Genomic DNA, 23,245 nt, shown 5'->3' with positions numbered 1-23,245 from the left:
ATACTTGCACTTCTCAGATTCCATATCCCATTTAAATAAATGAACTGAAGTTCATGTATAATACATTTCTATTACATTTATGGAATTGAACCTGTGACCTAGGTTCAGAGGAGAGTGTGTTACATACCCTGTAATATTAACATCGACTTCACTACAAAAAGTATGCATTTACACTGTACTTCCTAATCTTAATAGAATTCAGAGTTTCAACAACATACTGAAATATGTCATTGTGATGGGCTGGAGCAAACCGGATGAGGACTAAGCGTTTATGGTAAATGAGGGAGTGAGAGTAAATCATTGCAAGCAACCACGTTTTATTCATACAAATCATCTTGCACAACAAAAATTAGACTTTCCCATTGTAATATGTTTATTTCAGTCAACATTAAAAGTCAAGTTTAAGTCACTTAGGGAAAAAAAATGGAGAACAGCAAATACGTTTACATTATTCTCTCACAAAATCTGCTGGTATCAATAATTTTAACTTATTATAACTCACAGTGACTGTTAATATCCAGAGACTATCCTACATGTATGTACAGTCACAAAACTACACAGACCTAGGCAAAACATCAAGGTACAATAACGTGTCTTCAGTCATGGTCATTTGACAGGCATCAAGCCAGACACAGGCAGCCGGCTCGATGCAATCAAGTGCAAGTAAGTAGGCGGTAAAACCATGGACTAGCTGGGCGATGTGATGTCCAGTGGCTGATTAAAAGCCGTAAAAGCGAGCATTATTACAAGTAATAGTATAGATGAGAGAATGTTCGGTGTGATCCACTTAAATTAGCATCGCCGAACAGCACAATTGACATCAAATTATCAAAAAACACTTAAATCTGTGTTGAAAAATGCCAAGAGTAAGCAAAACTCCTATTGTCTGTTTAATTTTAAGGCACAAATCATTAGTTCTTTTCTTGATTGACTAACAGAAAATAATTCTATACATATTGATATACATGTGTACACATATGGCATTTTACACCCAATAATTACTGAAAAGGCATTTTGTCCCATTCTCACACAGATATTTCAGATCACAATATCAACATTAAATATCCCAGAAGTGCAATGCAAGTGTGGCAGTGAAAATAAACGGTATTCTGGAGATCTGGTAAACACAAGTAAATTGTACAGAATAAACTGTTTTGAGGCATCTTTATGTTAGCACTACACCTACGGTGCTACAGATACTGGACCTAGGACAACGGTGCAGAATTCTGAGAGCCCATTGACAGGATGGCTAGTTGCTAATTAGCGCAGGGTGCGGTTGGGCTTGCAGCAGTCCCATCCTGGCCTGCTGAGCAGTTTCTGCTCCGGAAGCAGGTACTCCTTCAGCCTGTCAGGTAAGGGCAGGGCCCTGACTTTGTCCTCCAGGGGCCACGGCTGGAGGCAGTGACGGATGAAGGCCCTGCAGAGGCAGCGCAGGGGAAGGGGCTGCGCCTCCTGATCCTTCAGACGGCTGTGGAGGTCTTGCAAGACCTGGGCGTGAGGGTCCTGGCCTACCAGGGGAAGCTCGATATTTGAGGAGAGAGAAGGTAGGACGGGGCAGCAGACCAGCGCCAGATCCAGCAGCACCTCAGCTTTGGCCAAGAGGTCGGCCACCCCTGTTGCATCCAAGTTCTCTTTCAGGACTGATGCCAGTCGACCAAAAATCAACCGGTGTCCCGTCCAGCAGGACACTCCATGACGAGTGCAGAAGAAGGAGGCTCCCCTCTGGAGAACCAGGCAAGCCAAAGGAAAGAGGAGGTCGAAGTGCTCCAGACAAGTCTGAGTGAGGGAAGGCTCGCCCTCCTCCTCCTCCTCCTCCTCCACCTCGGCTCCTGCTGCCAGGCAGCAGCTGGGGTCGGCCCCGTGGGTCAGCAGCAGCTGTGCGGCGCGCACGCAGAACTGACCGATCTCGGCGGCGTCCTCTGGGCTGCCGTCAAGGGCCTCCTTCACCAGAAACACCAGCAAGGACATGGCGGTCTCGCCATCGTGCGTGGACGCGAATATGTCGGCACCTCCCGGGGGACAGAAGCCACAGATTAAACTACAGGGTGGGCCATTTATATGGACACACCTTAATAAAATGGGAATGGCTGGTGATATTAACGTCCTGTTTGCGGCACATTAGTATATGTGAGGGGGCAAACTTTTCAAGATGGGTGGTGACCATAGTGGCCATTTTGAAGTCGGCCACTTGGATCAAACTTTTGTTTTTTCAATAGGAAGAGGGTCATGTGACACATCAAACTTTTTCTTTCATGAGTTATTTACAAGTTTTTGACCACTTATAAAATGTGTTCAATGTCACCAACCATTCCCATTTTATTAAGGCGTATCCATATGAATGGCCCACCCTGTAGAAACAAACACCGGCCATTTCAAATTGAATAGAGAGTGGGGCGGCGCATACCTCTTTCCAGAAGAAGCTGAATGTTGTCTGTGTTGTTAACTATGAGCCCGTCACTGCTGGCCAGAGCGTGGAGCAAAGCGGTTTTACCTTTGGCAGAGAATAACAATGAGAGAATAATACAATTGCTGCAGTCACGATCATGGCGCGATCAACGTTTTAACCGTTACTCTACCATTCCGGTCTTTGGCATTGACGTCGGCTCCCAAATCTAAAAGTGTACGCAGGCAGGGCAGTCGCTCAGCCTCTTCACTGGCAAGGTCCAAAGGACTACTCTCATGGATCTGCAACAGAAGGAAAATGCGTTAGACACATGACAGCAGTTACATGACAATTTGTACTCAATTCGTGCGAACCTACTCTGTCTCGTTTATCAATGTCTGCTCCGTGTTCAACCAGCAGCCGTATCATATTTGGTCTGTTTCTTAGCACAGCAATGTGAAGTGCATTGTAATAAGAGACAGGATCTAGATAGGAAAGAAGGAAAAGTCTAGACCACCAGTGCCAGAAGCAACAAAGTCAATACGTCTCCGTTTAGGTCATTTCAGAGCATCTGCATTAATAATAAAGTTGTATTGCGCCGGCTGGGAAGGCTTTGAAATACTGCGTCCACTATGAGCAGCTCAACCCGTGGGCTCACCTTCAAAGTCCACTTCTGCCCCGTTGCGCAGAAGCACCTTAGCTGCGGTGAGATTCCCCCGCTCGGCCACTTTAAAGAGGGCACAGCTGATGCCCTTCACAAACACTGCCGACTGACACTCCCTGTCCAGCAGATCCTGCAGGGACCTGCACACCTCATCTTCACCAGCTGGCCTGTTCATTCACAAAACAGCAGCATTCAACTGGCATTAACTGTGGACCGATCTCTTGACAAGATTATCTCCAATGCGGCCAACTCACTGCTCATCTTCACTTTCCCCTTCCAGACCCACGAGACACATCACTTCATCCACAAGAGGCTGGTACTCGTAGACAATCCGCCTAAAGCCATGTAAGAAGGGCATGCTCGTGGATCTCTGCACAGCCAACTCTTCACGCTGCAAAGGGAACAAGGTGACACAACATGAGGCCACTGGTTTTATTTCAGAAAGCCTCCAGGAGAATTTATTATGTCAGCCCAAATTGATCATTAGATTATATAAACAGATGGAAACTGACAAATTGGAAGATGGAAAGCCTGAAATCATGCTCTACACTATTTCCTCCGGGGGGCAGATATGAGAGATGATGAAATAAAAATAACTGTTGTTGTCCCCAAGTCGTACGATTTACGTGACATCATCATGTATACATCGGCGGGGCGGGGCTACGTGAACCGCGTACAGAACATCTGTCGGCCCACGGAGCGTTACCGAGACAAAAAGCCCGCGCTCCGCTAGAGTGGAGCAGTGCGGCGTGGAGAACGACAACAACAACACCAACTCACCCAGTGCAGGACCGGAAGTAAACGCTTCCACGTCGCTCCTCCTTCTCCTTCTCCTTCTCCTTCTTCTTCTTCTTCTCCTTCTTCCCCTGCTCCGGCGCCCTCTGCAGCCAACAGCGACGCGGCCGACCACTCCGGGAGTGCAGCTGCTGCGCAACGATTAATATTTAATCAGTTTTTCAAAGGAACCCCACCTACGACAACATTATGGACAAAATAACAATGCTATTACAATTCAGAATGCTACTTCTACTACTGCTAAAAGTAACATAAATTATATTGTCAACAACAAAAATACAATCAGATTTATTATTACTATTTCAATAAAAAAAAAAGATTTTGTGTTTTTTCTTCTTTTTAATTTTAATTTTAATGACTGTTTTATGTCCCACGTCTGAACGTCCAGGCCAGGCTCGCCGCTCTCCGTGTGAACGCTAGGTGGAGCCAAAGAGCGTATTTTTATGTATATTTCTGGAGCCACACAGTTTAATGGTCTAAACTATATAAACCAGTATACAGTATATAATACATAGTACAGACAATAATAGCATTATATTGATCGTAATATGTGTTTTTCTCTTGGGCAGAATTGCCTGTCCACCATTCTTACTTTCACCTTTTTTATGTATGCTAGTCAATCTCTTAGAACAACCAAGTCATGAAGTGGTCTTTTATAACAACTCATCCATCAGACAAAGCACAACAAGAAGCTTTTCTTTGTGAATAGATTTCTGGAGTGACCAGCTGGGGGTGCTCAACAAAGCAAGATTTTTCATCCCATTGTTCTTCAGTTTGGACATTGTGAGTTAGTTAGAAAAGCGTGTGGAAGGAGTCAATCACCAGACCTAGAGAAATACGATATATGTCACGATACACACTAGAATCCAGGGTCAGTGCTGGTTAGCGCTTCGTGTTAGTAGTGGGGAGCACTAGGGGGGGAGATGCCGGTGCTGTGCCCCCTCGTCCTCCGACGCGCAGCGCGACGTGCGCTCCGCAGGACGCGCATGCGCACTGCGCCCCAGCCGCGCCGTGCGCCTGCTGCTTTAAACCCCGCCGAGCAGCCCGGCCGCCCACCGGAGCGGCTCCAGACCCTCCCTTTCCTGCAAGCGGCTCTCCGGAGCCGCCACACCAGGAGCGCGAATCGCGGCGTCGGCCCGGAGGACACGGCGAAGCGCGGAGGTACATGGCGATGTAGCGGCGCCGCCGAGAGCCGCCGGAGAGCTTCATCCATGAGGAGACACTTTCAAGTAGGTTGCGGGTTCGTCCCCATCGGGGCGACGTTACTGCTCAGGGGAGAAAAAGTGTTTGGTTAAAGTTGATCTAGGCTTTCTTCTGTCGAGAGGTTCCTCTTGGACCATCGATGAGATCTTGGCGCGTACAGAAATCTCAAGTATTTGTGGAGCAGATGCGCTAATACAAAAATTAAAATACATTTTATTGTTCAAAAGGATGATCCATAATATTCTCCGCTGGAAAGATTAAGGATACGTTGTTCTGTTTTATTTGACTCATATAAAAGAATAAAAAACCGCAAACATGGTGGAGTCTTTGGGCTTCGTGGAAGCCTGGAAAGCCCAGTTCCCAGACTCAGAACCCCCTGTCATGGAGTTAAACTCAGTCAGGGACATTGAGCAGGAACTGGAGCGATGCAAAAACTCCATCCGGAAGCTGGAGATGGAGGTGAACAAGGAGCGCTTCAGGATGATCTACTTGCAGACGCTCCTGGCGAAGGAGAAGAAGAGCTATGACCGCCAGCGGTGGGGGTTTAAAGGGTCGTCCCGGATTGAGGAAAGCCAGCATCCAGACACAGACCCTCAGTCTGTAGAGAACATGGGCACAGCAGATAAAATCCAGTCCAGGCAGTCCGGAAACAGAGGCCCGTTCCCTGACTATGGCGGTCCGCGTTTGCAGAATTCCGTGGAGGCTTTGGATGCAGACAGACCGAAGCAGAGACCGGTGGAGGTGGATGGGGTGTCTCTGTCCAAACCAAAGAGCACGAGATCCTCACGTAGGCCCATACCTGCCCCAGTTCGCGCCTCTCAAGAACCGGAGCTGCTTCAGGACTCTTCTCCGAAGCAGAGGAGTCTGGGAGTGGCGGCTCTGAGATCCAACTTTGAGCAGCTCAAGAGGGCCAACTCACAGACGGCTGATGGGAGAGCAGGAACGGACCGACCCTTCTATGTGAACATGGAGTACCATCATGAGAAGGGGCTGGTGAAGGTCAACGACAGGGAGGTATCAGATAAGATCAGCACCTTGGGGAGCCAGGCCATGCAGATGGAACGTAAACGATCCATGCATTCTGTACCGGGCAACCTGTCGAGGGCCACGGGGGAGGTCAGAAGACCCGTGCCCAGGGGAAGGTCCACAGAGGGGAACGGCAGCTTTGACCGGGAATATGAGGATGCTGAACTCAACCCGCAGTTTCTCAAAGACAACATCATTCCGCTTAACGGAGGGAAGCCCGAGCCACAGAAGCAGCCTCCTCAGCAGAGCTGGCCTCAGTCAGACTGCCAGCCTTACACCACGGTCTACGTCGGTGGCCTCATGGGAGACGGTGAGGACATGCACCTGACGTGGCCGAGGCGCTCCTATTCCCCCAGGAGCTTCGAGGACGGCTACACGCCGGACTGCAGCTCCAACGAGAACCTGACGTCCAGCGAAGAGGACTTCTCCTCCAGCCAGTCCAGCCACGTGTCTCCAAGCCCCACCACGTACAGGATGTTCAGGGAGAAGAGCCGGTCCCCCTCGCAGAACTCCCAGCAGTCGTTCGAAAGCAACAGCCCCCCCACGCCGCAGTCCCAAAAACGTCTCAAGCAGCAGGTGGTCCTGTCTGAAGCGGCCATCATGGGCATGCGCAAAGCTGGCCCGGCTTGGCCCAGCGATGGAAACTCCACTACATCCAGCCGGACGTCACATGACAACAGTTTCCATGGAGATCTGGGTAAGTCATTTACCTTTGTCCATTTACATTTACATTTACAGCATTTATCAGACACCCTTATCCAGAGCGACTTACAATCAGTAGTTACAGGGACAGTCCCCCCTGGAGCAAATTAGGGTTAAGTGTCTTGCTCAGGGACACAATGGTAGTAAGTGGGATTCGAACCCGGGTCTTCTGGTTCATAGGCAAGTGTGTTACCCACTAGGCTACTACCACCCTGTCCACGTGTTACCTTTTTGTAGGTCCGTGGCTTTTACAAGTACGGTTAAATTCAACCTCGCCATGAAAATAGTCCCGGCAGGGAATGGACAGGGTTGTTGGCCGGATCTCCCGTTTGACTAAATTATCCGATGGTGACTCTATTCTGTCCCCGAATTTTCTCCCCCAGTCGGTCTTTTGCCTCCTGCCATGAACGTATAACTTCAAATTCATTATTGACCCCGTTTGGATCTTTTTCAGCATCAGCCTTTGCCTTTCGCTTGTGACTTTTTCAAATCTTCACTTTATTTCTCACTTCATTTGCATTTATGTCTTGGGAACACCGGCCGACTCCTTTCTCGCGTGCACCCACTTCCAAAGCGGGGAGTCGAATGTTCTGCGTCGTCAGTTTCGGTTTCATGGAGCACTGAACCAACCAGAAGACATTCGTTTTTTGGAACCGAGTCCTTTCCCATGAGCTGGCTTTCATTTTGATTTTAATTTGGTCAAACCGCTGTTTATTTTCGACAACGAAGAGAGCCTGAGACTTTCGTAAGTGCGGCTGTCCCTCCCACACGCACCCCCTGCTCACGTTCTCATCGAACGCAGCTAACGTGGAGATGCTGGGTTGGAGGCCAGTGCTCCCCCGGGGCAGCTCGGTCGTTGGCTCTGTCCTCCCAGAGTGTTTTTGTGTCAGCGCACATCAGCGTTGTTGTCCTGGCACAGACTAATTAACTTAAAGGGGTCACGTAGCGTGACGAATTTAGGGAGGCTCTGTATTTGGGGGCGGGGGAACGGTGGGGCTGCCGACAGGCCTCACATTAAGAAGAGGGAAATGATCGGTCTGGCGATTCTCTGTGTCACATGGCTTTTCATCAAACCGACGGGCAATAATGTCCCCGTAGTCTCCCTGGTTGGTTCACACAGTGGTGAACATGCCGAACGTTCACTCACTCTGCAAAATATGGCATTTTTATGGGGCCGAATGGCGAACGACTAAATTTTGCAATCTGTAAAAAAAACTCTCCGATTGTTCGCTCTCATTGTTCACACATCACAATTTGTGCAGCGCTGCAATTGTGCGGCACTACTAACGCGTGGTTTCCAATAGACTAAACGGGCGGGTGGAGTCAGCATGGACGTTGCCTTTTTAATTCCAAGTGTATGGCTTCCGAGCCCACAGACCAAAGTAGGAGTCTGCCTAACATTCAAGCTACTTAATTCAGCCACCAGAACGGAACAATTCTATTCATGGCTGTAAGTGAAGTCCATCCAGACGGCGGGGAAGTGTGGTCGTCCTGGAAGAGGACGTTTAGAAATAAACACGGTTTCCTTTTTGAAAAATTCACAGGGCCACACTTGGCTATTATTTCTGAGTCACGTCCAGCATTGTGCTTCATTTTTAGACACTGATGTCTACATACGCATTATTATAAAGAGATGTGTTATAACATAAGTCCGCAAATGCTATATGTATCTTAGGGTCAGTATGATTCAATAGTTTGATTCATTTAAGTATATATGAGGGGAAAAAAGGGTAGTTCCCCAGAATAGCATAGCACTGTTCCTCTTTCTAACATGACTCAGGAGTCGAGTCTGGAGTCCTGGAGAAGACCTGACGGTGGTTCAGCCTGGGCCGTGGTTACGTAAGGTAATATGGGGTGGAGGACCGAGCTGTAAGCCCAACGTGCCACCAGCAAATCGCTGCTGGAAAATAATCAGCATAAAAGCAGTAAGCCGCTGAGGCACCCCATTCACGGGGACGTCCAAATCCGCATGATGCAGGCAAAACATGCGGCTCCGGCACACGGTGGGGTTCATGACTGAGCACGAAGTTCGGCGCATTACTGAGCGAAGCACCGGGACAACAAGCAAAGTCTTGCAGTGCTCTGGGTTTTATCCAGAATCCCTCTTTCCAGCTTTAAGGGGGATTTTGGGCAGAGATTTAAGTGGCGGGATTTTGTCTCCGGCACTTACAAAGGATTCTTTCCCGTGTTCAGAGGAAAAGAAAATATAGACGGTGGAGTGCTGGTTGAAGAACCTTGCTGTTTTTTTTTTTTTTTTGTTCCATTTGTGTATTTCTTAAAGACTTATCGCTTAACGGTGGAAGCGCTCTGGACAGGTCACCTTAAATAACCCCTGATGAATATCCGTGGAGGATGAAGTATTTAGATCAGAAGCTCAACTATCAGATTTTATCCAGATGTCATCTTTGCCACTTGTTAGCTAGATTGTACCACGTCTCAGCTGACATTGGAGACTGGAGACTGTCAAGTGCTCAGTCACAGGATCAACACGCAAGCCAGCAGATTATCGCTAAAAAGCCCAGCCAGGGGTTTATTCCTGAAATGACATTGAAATGTTATTGTGCTGCTGCAAGGCGAGTAGGGTCGGGCAATATGGCAAAAATACCATATCATATCACCGTTAAATCATGATTTTTACATTGATTTGAAGCTAAGACTGTTACTTCAGAACAAAGCCAGTTTTAAGCAATACCAATATAATAAAAAACTCCTATAGCAACTCTTATGAACTAATGCAATGCCTAAACTGTTACTGAAACAGTCATTTTAACATGACAGGACCATAAAGATGTTTTAAAAGGGTCAATAAAGGGTATAAATGTGAACTTAGAGGTTAAAATAAACTGCAATACTGTGGAATTGCTAACCCTCAGAAAGTTTCCCTTATGTAGTCTCCACCATTCAAGAGGATCCATCGCCGCTGGGGAACAATGGGATGCGATGTACTTATATATAGATTGAATGTAGTTTATATAGACAATACCACGATCGCTCTGCTTCAGCAGACCACAATCTTATATAGCAGCATCATATTGCCCACATCTAACGGCTAGACCCTGTTCTTCTGCAGTGTCTTTATTTGTTGAGGACAAGGCTTTTAAAAGTCTGTCGAGCCCTTCACTTGACGGTGTTTTGTGCCTACAAACCTTTTTTTTCTTCATATAGGCCATTAGACATTGTTTTTTAGATTATTGTTGTGTGCCAGTCCCCCTGTGTCCTGGTGTGAGGTCATATATTCGAACATTTTCACAATATATGCATAACTGAGCCTATAACATAACTGTTATAAAAATAATATTTATTATTGATATTCAAAGTATTCAACTGGTATTCACTTTTAATTTTATCTTATCAATATCATGCCCAGCCCTGAAAACGATGTTCCTGTAACTCTATTTAGCTCATGAACATGTGTTTATTACACATTAATACACATGAATGTACAGGACCACAACATAATGAATGGTGTAATAAGGCCTGGAGTGTTTTATGGCTTTGTTTCACAAACAGACATGAAAAGAAATTTTGCATAACATTGAAATTAGCTCTATCTATGATCTAGCAGTTGACATTTTGTCAGAGGTCAGATCCAAGTGGAATTTTTTTTATTTCATTAAAAAATAATTGGCATTCACTTCATCGTCAGGGAAGATTTAGGTAAAGTTTTCCTTTTACAAGAGCCACCCGTGTTTTTGTGGAAACATCGAACACCTTTCCCACTTCCCATTTCGTAGGAAGTGACGACCTAAACCGACTCGTGGAATAATGCTGAAGTGATTCACCCCGACTCCTCACGTAACAGGAGCAGGGGCCAGGCTGCCAGGAGGCTTTGGACTTCGCGTGGAAAGCTGACCCATAGAAGGACAAAGAATCGGCAGCCACCCTTCCCTATTGTCTGATGTCAGCACTGCGCTAATACTATTTTGTTCTCAATTTGCTTGCATTTGTTTGGTTCTATTCAGTAGGTGTAGCTGAATGGATCACAAATATTAAAGGAAAGGTTTGTGCATTATTAACCCTTTCACTTCCTCTGTTGTAATTGAAAGGAGTGCAATCAGTATTTTTTTTTTATCTCCTATTGGGACTGGTTTTCGTGACGTGCAGAGCAATTCAGTCCCGCCAAGGAGCTAAAAGAATGTCTGAATTCTTCAAATTATTCCTTCTGTGTGTACATTCCAATGAACTAAATCCACGTTTTGATCTGGAATGCATTGAGAATGGCACGGAGTGGTTGCTTTAGCTTCAGAGTAGAAACCAAATGAGCAATTGTTGCTCCCATTCCATTCCGTTTTTTTTTTTTTTTCGCCTTCCTGATCCGACTATGCTTCCTGCTCGTCTTCAGGCCTGTTGCAGCTGGCTCGCACCAGAGGCGTGTGTTGGTTCAGGAGTTCCATTTGGGGAACGCCACAGTGAAATGCTAAATGGCACCCAGCGCCTGCCTCCAGATAGGCCACGCCGCCCCAACGCGTGAGACTTTCATCTGCCCGACTGCCGTGGTCTTCAGCCATAAATACATGTTTGCACGGCCATGACGTGTTCCCCGCTTCATTATAGTCTCCTCCCTCTGCCTCTGACTCACGCGACCTTGCTCTACCTGTTGCCTCCCCTCTCCTGTTGTAAGGGGAAAGAAGGTGGTAGCCGGTTGTCGTGCCAACTGGCCATGGATCTGAGTGTCTGGCCGCCGCCAGATGCAGAGTTTAGGGGGTCTGCTGAGAATGCCCCACTCCACTGGGAGGATTTCTTAGATCTTACTCACACAGAAGGGTGTGTTGTTCTGGCCTGTCTGTATACTACATTCTGTGGCGTTCCCGCTTCTGTTCTTTTTCACATTTCCTTTAATTTATAAACTCAGTTTAGTCCATTTTTGCTCATTAGACTGCGTTAAAAAAATAAAAATGGAACATTTTCTTTCTATGGTGTCAGTGGCGTCAGGGAGCTGTGTTTCAAATGCATCGTAAACTGCTGTAATTTCACGACCGTCTGGTCCCGGTAGGCTCAGGGTGTCATTCTGCCTCCTAGAATGAGCAGGGGCTGCTGCTGGCGCAGCACGGTGTCACGTGAGGAGCGGGTGTGCTGTCTGCGGTGAAGTACACAGAATGTTGGAAAAAAAAAAGAAGCCCCCGCTGACTTCAAAGCCGAGTTCCGTCCGGAGCTCACGGCTATAAACACGCTCCATGCGGCAGCACTGTACACCAGGAGCCACATTTCGGATTTTATCCGGATTTAATAACATTTCTTAATAAATCAAACGTAAAGATATTTGTAAATATGTACCCTTATGAATACATTCTATGTATCTGTGTGTCCTAGATGCATGCTCACTTCATCACATGCTCACTTCAGGGAGGAATAAAGAGGTCGTGGGAATCTCACTATCATGCTCTACTGATGGCTTCGTTGTCATGTGTTTTGTTGCCCCAGACCCCCGAGGTTGTGTTCTGGCGAAATTGCAGCTCCTTTTCGCAACACCTCGTCATTTAAGAGTAATATTTTCCCAAAAAACTGTTCATCGCCGTTATTGAAATGTTTTTCTTAACGAAGAAACTGTTCTCTGCCGTATACCAGCCCCATGTACACGGCATCAGTTTCTTAGTGCTGATATAAGAATTTTTACTACGTCGAAGGGCCGTTAGGAGCAACGACAACAAAAAGCCAGGATGAAACAGCTTATCTGAGTCAGGCCTCATGTCTGAGGTCTTTTTGAGGTCAGAAACTGTTGGGAAAGATCTTTCTTCTGCAAAAAAAAAAAAAAATGAGACAATACATAGTGAGACAGCAGTCTGAGAATTCTGGAAACTCAGACCCAAGATCACTAGGCCAAAGACTGGTGACTGGTGTTTATTTAGAAACTCAATTAAATCTTCTTTTCCTTTGGATCAGTATCGATATCACAGTGACATGTGAAGCAAGTCTGATGATTAAATATATATGAAAGTGAAGTGATTGTCACACGTGATACACAGCACACAGTGCACACAGTGAAATTTGTCCTCTGCATTTAACCCATCACCCTGAGTGAGCAGTGGGCAGCCATGACAGGCGCCCGGGGAGCAGTGTGTGGGGACGGTGCTTTGCTCAGTGGCACCTCAGTGGCACCTTGGCAGATCGGGATTCGAACCGGCAACCTTCTGATTACGGGGCCGCTTCCTTAACCGCTAGGCCACCACTGCCCCATATTATGGTCAATGGTTGTTGGGGCCGCGGAGTGTGTACTTTTTCATTTATGGCATTTATCAGGCGCCCTAATGTAGAGTGACTTACAATCAGTAGTTACAGGGACACTCAGGGACAAAATGAACCTGTGACTTGGTGGTCTTCTGGTTCTCGAGTGTCTTACCTGCTACCCTCTAGCTACCTGCTACATCTGAATTCAGATGGCGCCATCAGAGGACAACATCTCCTTTGTGTCCCTTTGGAATACAGCAATAACCTCCGACCGTCCCGGTTTCCACAGGCACTGTGGATTCGATTCTGATGCACTCCAGCTCCTGCACACTTTGCTCTCGGTGGAACACGCCCATGCGCATACCTGCGCTCTACCTTCCCAGGCACCCAGCGACCTCGCCCCTCCTACTCCTCATCCTGTGCCAGCTGTGTAATTCCAGTCGAGTTTCCAGCTAAGCGCTTTTCACCCCTCCCCCTGCGCTACCCTCCACCCCCGAAGGCAACCACCTGCCACAGAACCGCCTTGGACTAATTTTTTGAGCAGCTTTTTCTAGCCTCTAGTAGTCCGCTTCATACTGCTCACCATGGACACACACACACACACACACACACACACACACACACACACACACACACACTGCAAGCCTCAGGGATCCTCCTCCCCTTTTTGGGCTGAAAGGGCCCTCTATGTGGCTGTGTGTGTGTGTGTGTGTGTGTGTGTGTGTGAGGAATGCCTCAGCTGCTTGAGGAGTGTGGTCGGGAACACGGCTAATGAAATGTGAAGTGCTTGCTGAGCTCCCGCCTCCACTGGAGGGGTGTGGACTCCGAGGGGTCATTCCGTTATCGCCTCGGTGAAGAACCCTGGTAAATATAGCCCTCAGGGGGGATCTTCGGCGACCAATGTGATTTGCGGTGTCTTGTCTTTTTACATCTCTGCAGAAGGGGTCAAAGTGCAGGTTTTATCTCTGTTAGTGATGTGTTGGTCCAAAAGTCACCCCATTTTACGTGAAGACAATTGAATCATGTTAATTGCCTTAATTGCCATATTGACCCAAATATATGATAACCCTGAATATGGCACGACACCCCCCCCCCTTCCCTTTCCAAATTAATTAAAAGGATTGTTACTAGTATTGTGGTTTTTGGTCCTGGTTCAACACGTTTTAATTTAAATTTGGGCCACCGTGGTACTTAGTTGAAGACGGTACAGTAGACGAGCGCTGTTGTAACGCTCTCTTTGTTGCTTTTTTAGTAGAGTTACACAGAATAGTTTAAGAGAGATCCCGTGAATTCATCAAACATCTGAGCTGTAGGCCCATGCGTCATGACACCTCTGGCCAACATACTGGTTTAACCATACATAACCACGGCCCAGGCTGAACCACCGTCAGATCTTCTCCTGAAACACACTGGTTTTGCTCAGCTGACGGGAATAAAACGCTGGAAATCCCAAACCAACCCTGTACTGTACAGGACGGAAACTAATCCTTCACTAATATTCTCGTCACTCAGCGGTGCTCACAGGAGCCCAAGTGCTCCAGTAGCAGTTTTAATGCATGTGGCTTGTGTGTGTGTGTGTGTGTGTGTGAGGGGGAAGAGAGAACAGACTGGAGCAATTATTGAGCTTTGATATCCCCTCCCGCACGCTGCGCCCCTGTGGCCGCTGTGCTATTTAAAGTGGCTAATGATTAGTTGCGCCGGCCGTCCTCGTCACCGACTCGCCTCACACTCGGCCGCCTGTGACAGCTCCCCTGATAGGATGGGGCCGCGCTTTAAAGCCCGTCTGCATGGGCTGGTCCAGATCCTCTCTCCCTCTCATCACCCTTAGAGTGATGTGACGCCGGAGGAGGCGTGTGCGGGGTTGTTTTGATGGGGGGGGGTCTCAGAGTGACTGTGATTTGCTTGACCGCCAGACGGCCCTGCCCGAACAGATGTGCTCCTTTCGTCTCGCGGGCCAGTTCAGGCCATTGTTTATGTTCTGCGGACCCGAGTATGGATAAGGTGGCGATATAATGAAGCGGACAAAATGCCTCTGCACAAGTGTGTCACTGAAAGGTCATGTCGCGGATTTTTTAGCGGGTGTTTATGTAGGATTAATGGATTTTCTCGTTTTCCCCTTTTAAGAGTGTTCTTTTTAGGTCATGAACTGCCTTAAGGGACACAAATGGAAATGCATATCCGAACAGTTGAGGTAGATCTTGCTTGCTTGATTTTAGGGTCCACACTAGAACACATATTAGATCACATTGGTCCATCATTGTTCAGAAACAGAAGCATAAGGATTATATTATATTATGCAAAATATTATATTATCTGGTTTAATTTGAAAGCTTCTTAAATATACGGATATCACATTTCTGGCGGTAAATGTGCTGCCCTACATAAACAGATGTTTATATGATCATGTTGAACATTTGTCCCGAAGCTCACACCATTTTTTTTCCTTGTCATATTTGATAAATTAGACGTAGGACTCAGCAGAAATCGGATTGTCATTGACTAAATGCATTTTAGCAGCCGTGCCCAGACAGGAAGGAGGGCCCTCAGCGGGCTCCGCTTGCTGATAAAAGCCATTACTGTCGGGATTTGTGTGACCGTCCCCCCCCCCGATGAGCACACTGGGCAGACTGGGATTGATCCAGTGGCACAAATCCTTTTAACACCGCACTGCCATCACCCCTCCTCCCCTTTTTTTTTTTTAGAGGGGTGAGATCGATGTCAGAGGTGACAGAGATCTTTTTCCTGAAGCCAGGCTACACATTTAAATGAAGGATTTTGGCACAGATTACAACTGATCATTAAACTAATTATTGCCCCAAATGTCCCCGTGACATCCTTGGTAGCAACCAGTGAGAGCAGTGATGCTATTCAGTGTGTCTGTGGTGTATGTGAGTGTCCAGATGGGCCGGAATCTGTGTGTGCTCTACCCCACACTCACAGTGAGTGCTCGCTCTGATTAATAAAGTTAAATATAATAAGCGCAGCACTTTCTCAGAGAGAGAAGCACACACTTGGCTCTAGGGTTGCGTAATAAATCATATTAATATTAATATTGTTGTCGCTGAAAATCATGACAAAGCAAAGACCATTTCCCATGTATTAGTCATGTACTGTCAGAATTATACCCTATTATAATTTCAAATTGTACACCAAGACCATCTGGCACAAAATAGGAGATCTTTTATAATCTGTGTGTGGAGTCCACAGTTACATAACTTATGTAAGGCAACTTTTAATATACACTCACTGCCACTTTATTAGAAACACCTACCCTCTTGTGTACTTTAGAGGTTTAGAAATCTACTGCCCATCACTAGTCTAGCCAGATCTTTCTCAGCACAGCAGGGACACTCACGTGGCAGTGCAATGTTGGTGTTGTGTCAGAGGGAGATTTTTTTTTTACACCGTTGGTATGACTACTGGCTAAAATGACGGCCAGAATATAAAGGCCTAGAATATGACAAACACAGTCTGTAGAAATGAAAAGCAGCTACAAAGTCTGTGTGTGTGTGTGTGTGTGTGGGTGTATAACGTGACCTGTGGAGGTGTGTTAGGTATCACATGTAAGGAAATCCCTGGTGCCGTGAGATCAGTGTTATGCTGTTTTGCCCGGATCGACCCGGCCTGACACAGACTGTACTCCCTCCCTCCCATTCAGCTGCCACTAATCTTAAATTCCTGTGAAAATAAAAGTGCACAAACGTGGCAGAGAAATGTGAGGGTCGCTCTGAAATCCCGCCAACGCAGTCGGTGTTTTGATAAGTAAAAAAATCAAGCTGAAGTGGATGAAATGTGGATGAAACAAATCAAACTTGTGCAGGGACCCTTTAACCTTCATATTGTCTTGATGGTGAAATGAAATGTGATCATTAATAGAGGTGTTAACCTTCTCTGGTCTCACTATTCGATTATGATTATCAATACCCCTATTATCGCTGCATCACGACACATCCCATTCATTCTTCGACATTACTTCACATGATGTCTTCAAATACAAGTGTCAAGGTCTCATTCATCCGTGTGGACGCTTTGATTTGCTGCAACGAGCAAAAAAACTGTCGCCGTACATCATTTACATTTACAGCATTTATCAGACGCCCTTATCCAGAGCGACTTACAATCAGTATTAGAGGGACAGTCTCCCTGGAGCAATTTTAGGGTTAAGTGTCTTGCTCAGGGACATAATGGTAGTAAGTGGGATTCGAACCCGGGCCTTCTGGTTCATAGGCGAGTGTGTTACCCTCTAGGCTACTACCACCCCTCGATAACCATGCCATAGGCGTGGTTATCAAAACTCCCAGTAACACTATAATGTCGTGTTGTAGATCTCTGTACACTCAGACACTGAGACACTCAAGAGATCAGCTTTGTGTGTTTCGAAGGGTCAGATCGAACACTCGCCGAGTGGCGCAAAACTCCTACCTGGACCGCCGCAGCAAGCAACCTCTTTATGATATAATCAGTTATGATCTGCACTGCATCGATGCAGAATTATCCACGTCTGCATCACGATGCAGCAATTTCAACAACCCTAATCACTGAAGAATCACGCTTAGAAATGTGCAGTATGATGTGCACTAGGATAAGATTGGTTTCTGCAAATGCAGATTTTGACCTGTTTTAATGTCGTCCTTGTGCCCATTGATTTCTGGGATATGATCCATTACGGCTGTAGGGGTACATGTATTCACACTGGACTGTCAATGTGCAGTCACTTGCAGAATGCACAATGAATGTATGAAGACCCAAGTGAGTGTCAAGAGTCAGCAATTTACAGGACCTTTACAGGACTTGAGCAGGAATGGTCGTAATATGTAACTGAGGCACCGTTACATCCCTGTCCCAAATATAACACAATGTCCCATTTTTTTTCGGCCCTACTCGACCAGTATTGTTTTTGAAAGAAAGTGAAGTGACTATCATTGTGAAACACAATGAAATGTGTCCTATGCTTTTAACCATCACCTTTAGTGAACAGTGGGCAGCTATGAAAGGCGCCCGGGGAGCAGTGTGTGGGGACGGTGCTTTGCTCAGTGGCACCTTTGCGGTTCGGGATTCGAAGCGGCAACCTTCTGATTATGTGTCCATTTACTTACCCGCTAGGCCACCACTGCCCCCTAGACAACTACATCTCATGTTTGGGCCAGTATACCCTAATGTGAGAAATGTGACACAGATTTGGTGACGTCACTTTCTTGCTTTGGTCAGATTCGCGCAGTTCTGTATTGATCATCAGTGACTGAGATGCATCATGTTGTCTGATCCTGGTAGAGATGTGCCAACACCAGAGTGCCTCTGCCAAGTGAGATTGATGGAGCCGTTGTGCTCATAAACAGGAAAGTCTTATCAGGAATAGAAACACTCAAGGTAGGGTGACTCAAGGTAGGGTGGTCAGGCCCAAGGACCTAAATACACACAAACTTTTCATCAGCTGATGCCGGGAAGTCGAGGATGTGTCCTCGCTGTCCCACAGATCAGAAATATTTCCTGTTGATATTCTGTCAACCGGCTGGTACTGGCGAAATTGTGTTGGCTTACTATAATGCTACACCCCATGTGCAGTTAAAAGCTATACTCTATGTGATTAGTATTATGTCCCCATAGTGAATGGGATGCACTGATTCACTGTATGGATGACCCTGCATAATTTCAGGATGAATGCCGGTGAGCCAATCCCTCACCATTTTGTAGTTGAGAAGTAGTATTTTTCATACTTTAACTTTTTGTTCTTGTAATCTGGTTTGACACCAGCAGTGGTGGCCTAGCAGACTCGTATCCGTATCCTGAAACATCAAGGTGCCACTGAGGCCAGGCTTTAGACTAACTTTTTGCCTCAGGTGCACCAGCATAAAAGTTGGTTGGACCAAATATTCGACAGAATTGCATTTAACAACACAGTTTTGCAGGTTCACTTTTTTTTTATTGTTGTACATATAGGCAATAATAACTTGTAAATGATAAACTAACCATCTGGTTAACATAAGGTTCATGTGACCTATAACCTGTACAATTCAAAGTATAGAAAAAGCCGGTTTCACGCCGGGAAAATAATTTGTTGAAGCAAAGCATTCAGTCTTCATGGGTTCAAACCTGCCAGCTTTTGAAGAGACTCGGATTAACCTGGAATAAAGGTCACTTGCCTAGTAAGATTTAAAGTTCCGCTGGTCATTTAGAATTTACAAACCAGAATACCACAAAGTCACAGGTTCAAATACCACTTACTACAATTATGTCCCTGAGCATGACACTTAACCCTGAGTGTCTCCAGAGGGACTGTCCCTGTAACCACTCATTATAGGCTCTGGATTAGGGCGTCTACTAAATGCCATAAATATAAATTGTTGAAAGGTATCAGTCAGGACAAGGGTACAAAAATCTCCACAGCATCGGATTTATCATGGAACACAGTGAAGACTTCTGTAAGTGGATTTCGATTGTATGTTTGGTACTTTCTCCCAACTCCGTATGATCCCCTCTCAAGCCACATGAGGTCACAGCTCATGTGAAGGCCACAGACTTTTTGTGCCATTGTGATTTTATTTTATAGTTTGTGGGCGTTTTCAGAGCTAACCTTTTGGCACATGTATAATGTATTATGTCTATACTATGTTTGGGGTTGAACACACTATTTTAATAAAAAAAAATTAATTCCTGAATAACACTTACGTACAGCCAAAGCACAATGGTTTAAAGTGACAGCGCAGCAAGATTCATTTCAACTCTGAGCACACTGGCGACCCCGCGTGAGTACAGCTGTTGCACTAAGTCTCATTATGCAATGTTATTAAGGTGCATTTAATCCAGCCCTGATTGCAAAATTAAAACAATGTTAAGCTCACAGTGCAGGGCTTGCGGTGGAGTTGTTTTAGTGAAAAGCCAGTGAGATCATGTGCCTTTGTGTGGAGTTGGGCTTCAACTCTGTTCATGGTCCTGTCTTAAAAGATTACAGCCTGCTGGATTATATGTGAATGCACAGTGTTAGAGTAAGAGTTATCACTGGAGGGATCAGTGGACTGTCGGGCCATGCAAAAGACGTTTTATAAAGAGCTCAGTTTTAAAGCATGTGAATCGTGCCTGCTTGGTTATCGTGAGCTCTGCTTGGGTTAGAGGGTGGGTTCACACTTGACTGTCCGTCTCTCGGAAAGTGACCTTGCACCGAGTATCTGTTTCCGTGTTCAGTTGATGGATAGCTGAATACTCTGTTAGGTCCTGCTGCACACTTCCTGAACACTAGATCTGGTTGTCAGGGAGTCAGGAGATCATGGTGACGGGCGGATTAAACCCGTAATAACACACACATAACACATAAAATGACTTATCTGGAAATAAGACTCAATAATCTATTGCTGTAGATGCCAGGCTTGCATGCATTAATGGTCAAAGTGTTTCCATAAAGAGAACTTTTTGGAGGGTTTCATTGAAGAGGGACTATTTCCCTCCCTCTCTCTGCAGATGTGACTCCCTCCCATTCAAAACGAAAAGCCTCTTCAGCCAGCTCATGTGCCTAGCCGACGTGAGAGGAAGTGTTTTTGCCTCCGCTCGGCGACTACTGGGCGATCTTGGAGGGGAAAAAAAAAAAAAACCCAGGCTGCCCTTTTGGCACCTCTTCCTCCTCTGCATTCACAGGCTGCCACGACCAGCTCTCTCTCTCTCTCCTAACCCAGCCCCGCTGGGTTTACTGAGCCTCTGTCTATTCTCCCGCCGGTGCCAGGCCATCCGCCAGGCCCGCTTCCGGAATCCTCTCTTTCCTGTTTCCCTAGGACAGGGCGATCTTGTAGGCTGCGCCCTCCCAACACCCACTTTTATTGTCCTGTTATTTCACAACCGGGATGTCGCAACTTAAAAGGAACTTTTTGGGTGATGTGATGTTTACTTAAACCACAACCACTGAAAAAATTTCCTTCTGAGCAAACATTAGTCATAGCAATTAAGAAAAAATACGTTTTGTGGAAAAGCCAAGACCCTTGGACATTTGGACATTTACTCTAATAAATAACCACCAGAACACTTCAAATATACTAAAGAGCATTTTAAAATGTTCGAGTTGGTTCCTCTTATTGCTGTGTGATATGTTTTTGGGCTAAAGTCAGATCATGTCAACGTGTAAAAAATTGCCGTGCTGCATCACATGACCGCGGCTGAATCGCGAGCCAGAAGCATCTAGATCAGATACGGCCAGAAAATGCCGGCACATGCCCATTCATTCAGATAGGTCAGCTGGGCTGGGAAGATTTCATACTTTTCCAAAAAGGCCTGTCGGGTGTAATGAATTACTTGTAATACATAGGTAGTCGTAAAAGTTTTTTTTTTTTTTTTTCTGACGCCTGTTTTTCCAGGAGAAGAAGAAGCCAAATTATAATAGGTCAATAAAGTCCTTTGCGTTGCACAAATGTTAATTTTGCAGCAGTTTACAAAGAGCAGACAAAGAATGTTTTTCACCTTTAGAGAGACTACATCTTAAGACTGGTGCAATGTGGAGCCTGCTGTAAAGACAGTTCAGATTTAGGGATAAAGGAGCTTTGCCTCCTGACACTTCTCTGTGTCTGACCTCTCTCTCACATACACGTTACTAGAAAAAATTTCTTCATCTAGCACTTAACAATTTATGAGCATGTTCTTTTTCTGACAAGTTAGGCCTTATCAGGGCTCTTAGTTTCATAAACTCAAAATCTATTGAAATCGAACGAGAATTGCTGGTGTCTTCCTCTTGTAAGTCACTTTGGATAAAAGCGTCTGCAAAATAAAGTAAAATAAAGTAAAGTAAAGAATATGCCAGTGGATTTAATCAATCAATCTGACAGGGCAGTGGTGTTCTAGCAGTTAAGGAAGCGACCCTGTTATCAGAAAGGTTGCCGGTTCGAATAATGATCCGCAAATGATCCGCAGACGACACATTTCATTGTGTCACAGTGTGCTGTGCTGCAGTGTTTCACAATGACAATCTCTTCACTTTTTGAAGTTTATAATGCTGAGACCAGATTACACAATTTCAGAAAGATTTGGCATAATTTTTCATGGCCCACACAGTTCCTTCACTCGGACCTATGAATGGCTCATGCAGTTTCTTATAATGTCAGATCAGTGAGAAATTGATGTTTTTATCACTAGTTTGACAAATCCTATGATGTTCCTTTATAGTCATAATGACAGTCAGTGATAGCCACCCCCTTTCCCATGACACGTGAATATATTAATTAACGTTGCAGTGTTGACAAGACATGTCAAGGATTTATGGCAAAAAATTGCATGGTCTAATTCAGGCAAATGTTTTATAATATTTGTACATCTTTTTTAACAGACTTGAATTACACTAATCTGATGTGTGTTCTACTGGAGCTGGCCTTACTAGGAGGGGGAGAAGGGAAATAGGAAACCGCTGTTTGGTCGAGGAATGAGGAAAATGTACTTGAAGGCTAAGAAGCAATATAGCAGAGCTGATAAGGTACGGGGTACGCAGACGTACGTGTGGCCAAAGCTTCATCCTCAGAGGAAGAAGAAATCTGGGATTTAATCCCCGTGTGTTGTCCCTCGCGATTCTTGAGACACGAGAAGATCCTTCCTGAGTGTCCTGATGGAAAGATAAGACAGAGTCATAGTTCGGATGCTTAAGCAATTCCTGTTCCCATCACTGTCTTCTGTTTCCTTCTGGATGGGTCAGTGTTATTACGCTGGATTGGGTGAAGTCGTGGAAGAAACAGAGCGAGGCTGTCGTACAAGTGAATGAACAATGACAGAGCTGTGCAATGAGATTTTTTTTTAACAATTTGAAAGAGAAAGTGACTCATTACATGCAGAAAAGATTAGTAAATAGTTGGAGAGGAGTAAAATGTGACCCAATTGTTCTGCTATTCACCAAATATGACTTTTTTTACAGTCTCACTTTTCTAAAGGTCTTTGCCTCTTTTTAGAAAATTGATTTGTTGATGGAGATGGAAACGTAGGTGTTGGGTTGTGTTAAGATCTGGTGACTGCAGGACACCATATCATGTGATTCTCATCACTTTCACAACATGCATCATCCACTCATCCAGTCATCAGAGCACATAATGATTTGCCTTGACCCTTATTAGACCAAAATGTTACTGAAGCCATATAAAAAAAAAAGTTAGTCAAAGTGAACATTATTGTCATCTCAGCTCTACACAAGCATAAGGAGAGATAAAATTGTTCAGATTTTGTTCAGATATGGACAAGAATGTATTAAAAATTGATCAAGACAGTGTGCTTAAAACCTATACAACAAAACAAATATAGCTATCAAGGCAGTAAACAGTACAGTAGACAACATGCCATTCAATTTAGACAGA

At 45.5% G+C, this 23,245-nt stretch overlaps 2 protein-coding genes across 3 annotated transcripts in view; one reads left to right on the top strand and one right to left on the bottom strand.

Moving 5' to 3' along the window:
- Nucleotides 1-349: 349 nt before the first annotated feature.
- asb6 (ankyrin repeat and SOCS box containing 6) lies at nt 350-22,477 on the bottom strand. 2 transcript variants are annotated; one of them, XM_028997164.1, is made up of 8 exons: nt 22,402-22,477; nt 3,828-3,973; nt 3,302-3,438; nt 3,042-3,214; nt 2,762-2,868; nt 2,577-2,685; nt 2,405-2,491; nt 350-2,009 (listed from the first exon to the last, which is right to left on the bottom strand). In XM_028997164.1, exons 3-8 carry the CDS (start codon nt 3,403-3,405, stop codon nt 1,261-1,263), a joined length of 1,329 nt encoding a protein of 442 aa, XP_028852997.1. In that variant the 5' UTR covers nt 3,406-3,438; nt 3,828-3,973; nt 22,402-22,477; the 3' UTR covers nt 350-1,260. The 2 variants fall into 2 exon arrangements, with proteins under 2 accessions (XP_028852997.1, XP_028852998.1); XM_028997165.1 differs by lacking the exon at nt 22,402-22,477 and adding an exon at nt 4,441-4,476 and having other exon boundaries at nt 3,828-3,970.
- The window catches only part of LOC114800076 (breakpoint cluster region protein), a 37,251-nt gene continuing 18,865 nt past the window's right edge, over nt 4,860-23,245 (top strand). The window contains exons 1-2 of the mRNA XM_028997161.1: nt 4,860-5,071; nt 5,273-6,768. Of these exons, the coding sequence (XP_028852994.1) occupies nt 5,361-6,768 (1,408 nt within the window). The 5' untranslated portion in view covers nt 4,860-5,071; nt 5,273-5,360. The remainder of the gene's footprint in view (nt 5,072-5,272; nt 6,769-23,245) is intronic.

Source organism: Denticeps clupeoides, chromosome 11 (assembly GCF_900700375.1).
Source record: "Denticeps clupeoides chromosome 11, fDenClu1.1, whole genome shotgun sequence".
Classification (NCBI taxonomy): Eukaryota; Metazoa; Chordata; class Actinopteri; order Clupeiformes; family Denticipitidae; genus Denticeps; species Denticeps clupeoides.
The sequence above is the reverse complement of the archived record's forward strand: the minus strand, read 5'-3'. Positions and strand labels throughout refer to the sequence as shown.

Excerpts from the sequence above, each read along its gene's own strand:
- asb6 (XM_028997164.1), bottom strand. The coding sequence starts at position 3,405 with ATGCCCTTCTTACATGGCTTTAGGCGGATTGTCTACGAGTACCAGCCT. Across the intron at positions 2,869-3,041 it reads GGCAGAAGTGGACTTTGAAG|ATCCTGTCTCTTATTACAAT; the intron begins GTGAGCCCACGG and ends TTTCCTATCTAG. Across the intron at positions 2,010-2,404 it reads TCAGCTTCTTCTGGAAAGAG|GTGCCGACATATTCGCGTCC; the intron begins GTATGCGCCGCC and ends GTCCCCCGGGAG.